This window comes from Setaria italica, chromosome IV (assembly GCF_000263155.2).
Source record: "Setaria italica strain Yugu1 chromosome IV, Setaria_italica_v2.0, whole genome shotgun sequence".
Lineage (NCBI taxonomy): Eukaryota > Viridiplantae > Streptophyta > Magnoliopsida > Poales > Poaceae > Setaria > Setaria italica.
In genome coordinates this window covers 13,755,932-13,760,324 of record NC_028453.1, presented here as the reverse complement: position 1 = coordinate 13,760,324, position 4,393 = coordinate 13,755,932, and the positions used below count along the sequence as shown (strand labels likewise).

At 45.1% G+C, this 4,393-nt stretch overlaps 1 protein-coding gene across 1 annotated transcript; it reads left to right on the top strand.

Annotated features, from left to right (window-relative positions):
* The first annotated feature begins 2,064 nt into the window (after positions 1–2,064).
* LOC101755817 (very-long-chain 3-oxoacyl-CoA reductase 1) lies at positions 2,065–3,765 on the top strand. The gene is made up of 4 exons (XM_004965218.3): positions 2,065–2,520; positions 2,600–2,888; positions 2,979–3,048; positions 3,149–3,765. Exons 1-4 carry the CDS (start codon positions 2,175–2,177, stop codon positions 3,452–3,454), a joined length of 1,011 nt encoding a protein of 336 aa, XP_004965275.1. The 5' UTR covers positions 2,065–2,174; the 3' UTR covers positions 3,455–3,765.
* The last annotated feature ends 628 nt before the right edge of the window (positions 3,766–4,393 follow it).

Here is a 4,393-nt window from a genome sequence, read left to right as displayed (position 1 = left end):
GGACCTAGTTATTTTCGGGTGTAGCCCAGGTAGCGCTTAATTAAAATATAATCTAAGTTACTATTACATACAAATCAATTCGGTAATTGACAGCACAATTAATCTTTATGTATCACACATACAAATAAATATTTCTCATCACACTTCGCATATTATTATTCATAATCAAAGAACAAGTACAAGCATACAACATAGCAGAATGTTCACCATCCAAGCCATCTCTGCACATGACTCAATCTTCTACGAAGTCTATGTAGAGTCACCTCTGCTCCTCCAGTACCAGAATATAATGGTACAACTATAAATAATCGAGTCCACAAACTTGGGATGAATATCATAAAGGAATCTTGAAATAATTGTCCAAATATCTTTTGGAGTGAGTGTCACATTCTTATAACAGAAATATGGTGGTACACAATAGCCTGTCTAGGTAAAAGATCCATTCACTGAGCATGGCTAATTTTAGCAAGCCAAAACCAACCAAATACCGATAGGTCAAGGTCAATGAACATATCTCTACCTGAACAGGCTATTGGGTCACCATACTTCTACTACAAGAAGGTGGCTCCAAAAGTCATTTGGAAAACTATTTCAAGATTCTTTTATGATATTCAGCCCAAGTTTGTGGACTCGAAGTTCTTCTGTTCTACCATTATTTTTGGATTCTTGACTCCATGAAGTCAACTATGGAGCGTTTGTAATCTTTATTAGTGTATCTTTGTTGTTCTGTTCCACAATTGTAGCATTAAGTTGACCGGTATAATTTTCATGTCACTCTAATTTAACATACAAACTATTCAAAAAATTGTAGCAATGACCAAATTCTATTTCTTACACCTACAATTTATTTACAAACTAATCATACAAACTAGCAGAAAAGGTTATACGCATGCATGAAAAACTTCCATGATGCTATTTCTATTTCTTACGCCTACAATTTATTTACCTTAATTTTATTGCAATGACTAAATATTAAAAACACATTTACTCTATTTTTTTCCATACCTAATATTGATCAAGTTCTTTACCTAATACGAATCATATATAACAAGCAAGCTATCCATCAAGTTCTAGCTCAAAAACATGTATAAATAAAAATCCTCTCCATTCTCCCTCATTCTAAAACCTCATTTCTCTCTATCTCTAAAGCATAAAAAAAGTATAATAACAATAAATAAAGGAAGGATGAAGTACCTAACCTTTACAACACTTTGGATGAGTGAAATCCCCACGAAAATGAGGAAAAAAAATCGGGCAGCACCTCCCTAAGATTGCTTGCTCACCATGGAGAAGGAGCCCGATGCTCTCGGTCTGAGTGGCTCGGGCTCGGGAGGAAGAAGCTGAATTTATAGGAGATTTTGTCCCGATTGGAGATTTTGTCCCAGTTGGAAACACCAACCGGGACAAAAGCCTCCCTCCCCCTAGTCCCGGTTGGAATTAAAAACCGGGACTAGGGGCCAGATTTCTGAGAGCCACTAGTCGTTACAACCGGGACTAAAGGGGGCTCTTTAGTCCCTGTTGATATTACCAACCGGGACTAAAGAGTCCCCCGTCGGTGGCCATCAGTGGGCTCCTTTTGATCCAGGACTAAAAGCCCTTTAGTCCCGGGTCCAAAGACAACCGGAACCAGAAATGTTGGATGGAAGGTGAGTTTTCTACCAGTGCAATCAAACATACGTAGTAGGAACAAGTATAAAACTGTAGACAAGAGCCACAATAGTTTTAGGAAAAAGTTGCACCTCTGTTGTAGTATGATCCTAACCAAAGGCCCCAACTCCCAACTCGTCCTTAAGTGAATAATAATATCACTCTCTATCATATTTAAAATAATGCTTTAGCATCAGAGGTTCCTATGCTTGAAAGAACATATAATGGTATTGGTAGGACTATGAGACATTTGAAGTTATATACCTGTCAGTGTCCCAGCTTTAATTTTGTGCAGTTGATTGGTGGCAGCAGCCGGAGTAATTGTTACACACTGCAATCGCGCAATCATGTCGCGCGCAATCGTCTGTACTATAGGTTTCAACAATGTGTAGATGCACAATTGCACGTGCACACAAATGCACACCAGCATACAAGGACCATCGGAGATTAAGAGCGCACGCAGTTGGTTGTTGTGGCCTCCCAAAAGAAAAACGCAGCAGTTGGACAAAGCGACAAGACAGCTGCTGATGAGGATGCCCGGAACGGCACCGGAATGGTTGTTCCTCTTGCTCGCCCTCGTCGGCGGCGTCACCGCCGCGGTGTCCTCGCTCCGCCTCCTCCGCTACCTCGCCCTCTGCCTGCGCCGGCCGAGGGACCTCCGCCGCCGGTACGGCGCGTGGGCAGTGGTAACCGGCCCGACGTCCGGCATCGGCCGGTCCGTGGCGCTGGAGCTCGCGCGCCGCGGCCTCAACCTCGTCCTCCTCGACATCGACGCCGCCAACCTCCGGGAGACCTCCGACACGATCAGGTCGCGCCACGCCGTGAAGACCAGGACCCTCGTATTCGACCTCTCGCTCGTCGCCACCCCACAAGGTGACACCGCCTCAAAACACGCGTGCGTGTGCATACTAATCAATCGGTGACTCTGGCTGATCTCTGTCTTGGGTAGCAGGCGACGAGTCGATGCGGCGGCTCCGGGCAGCGATCGACGGCCTGGACGTCGGGTTGCTGGTGAACAACGCCGGGATGGCGAATCCGTTCCTGGCGTACTTTCACGAGGCCGACGTGGAGGCGTGGTTGAGGATGGTAAGGGTGAACCTGTGGGCGCTGACGGAGGTCGCGGCCGCCGTCCTGCCAGGGATGGTGGAGCGCGGCCGGGGCGCTGTACTGAACATGGGATCGGCGTCGTCGGAGGGGATGCCCTCCTTCCCACTCAACACCATCTATGCATCCACTAAAAAGTACGTACGCGCCATGTTGAAATTGCGTACGGAACTGGCTGAGTTTATTAATTTAATCTGTCTCCTGCACCGTATGTTCATCTTGAGCAGGTACGTTGCCGTGTTCTCCCGGAGCCTTTACGTCGAGTATAGGAGCAAAGGGATTGATGTGCAGTGCCAGGTAAAAATTTTCTTGCTTACATGTGCTTGTGCATGTGAAGGTAGGCAGGAACTTTTTTGTCCTTTGATCTTTGGAACTGAACAACATCGTCACATCGCAGGCCCCAATGTTCGTGGCGACAAGGATCGTACCGAACATCCTGCGAGACAAATGGTATCTCTCGCCGCTGTTGTCGACAACAGCGGACGCCTACGCCCGCGCGGCGGTGCGCTGGATCGGGCACGGCGCAATCTGCAACCCCAATCTTAGCCACCAGCTGCAGCGGTGCCTCCTCGCAATCGTGCCGGAAGCCGCGCTCGACTGGTGCCTGCTGCAGTTCGTCCGGCGGCTGAGAGCGGAGAGTAGGGGCGTCTTGGCGAGGGTGGGCGCGGTTGGGAATGGGACAGATCGGAAGAACTCAATGTAGCGAACATAGTGAAGTAAGTGTGCGTGTTGGTCCTCGGACATTTTACCTTGTTGGTTAGTACTTAAGTACTACCTCCGCTCCGTTATATATTTGACGTTTCAGGCACATGTTTTGCCTGCAATCAGTCCTTTTTATTTGTTCGGAAACGTCGACTAAAAAGAATTGGAGGTAGTACTTTGCTTTGATTATGTTGTTATATCAATCAATGAACCAAAAAGGGAGCTTGTAGCAAAAGGTATGGCCTTCTGGGTTGTAGCCCGTTAATTTCTGTCAGTCTATGGGACTAATAATGTGTTAATTTTTAATTTTTATGTTAGAAGTATGCGTGCTTTTCTACTGGGTTTTGAAGTTATACATATTTCACGAATTAACATAACCATGGTGGCAACTTTGCAAGTACTCGTAAGTGAACCATAACGATATCATGTTATTCTAGATTTAGCTAAAACCATGGCAGTGGCGCCTGCACTGTCTTCAATCCATGGACATACAAGTTTTATGCTCCACCTCGTGAAGATTCTGTTGGATTAATTGGGTTAGGCCTATTTATTTCAATTAATCAAATAAGAATTAAAAGGTCCATGATAAATGCTAGGAGTTACTAATTGGTCAATTTTGAATGGGAAGTTGAGGACAGATGATTATTGTTATTTATGATTATTGTTGTTTATGAGAATTGATTCACTCAATTAACATAGCCAATAAAGTGACGAGAGTTACTAGTGCTTGATGACCATTATATCCATCAAATTACTAGTAACTTCCATCACACTATGACATCTAGTTTTGATGAATCTCACCTCATGGAGCCTATATAAGAGCGGCACCTTCTCTTGTTCTCATAGGTGCAAAACACGAATACTCTCAGGTACTCCTGCTCATGAGACCTCTCTCTTTCTCCCTCTCTGTTTTTTGCTGCAACCTTGCATTCCCATTGCT

Excerpts from the sequence above, each read along its gene's own strand:
- LOC101755817 (XM_004965218.3), top strand. The coding sequence starts at position 2,175 with ATGAGGATGCCCGGAACGGCACCGGAATGGTTGTTCCTCTTGCTCGCC. Across the intron at positions 2,521-2,599 it reads GCTCGTCGCCACCCCACAAG|GCGACGAGTCGATGCGGCGG; the intron begins GTGACACCGCCT and ends CTTGGGTAGCAG. Across the intron at positions 2,889-2,978 it reads ATCTATGCATCCACTAAAAA|GTACGTTGCCGTGTTCTCCC; the intron begins GTACGTACGCGC and ends CATCTTGAGCAG.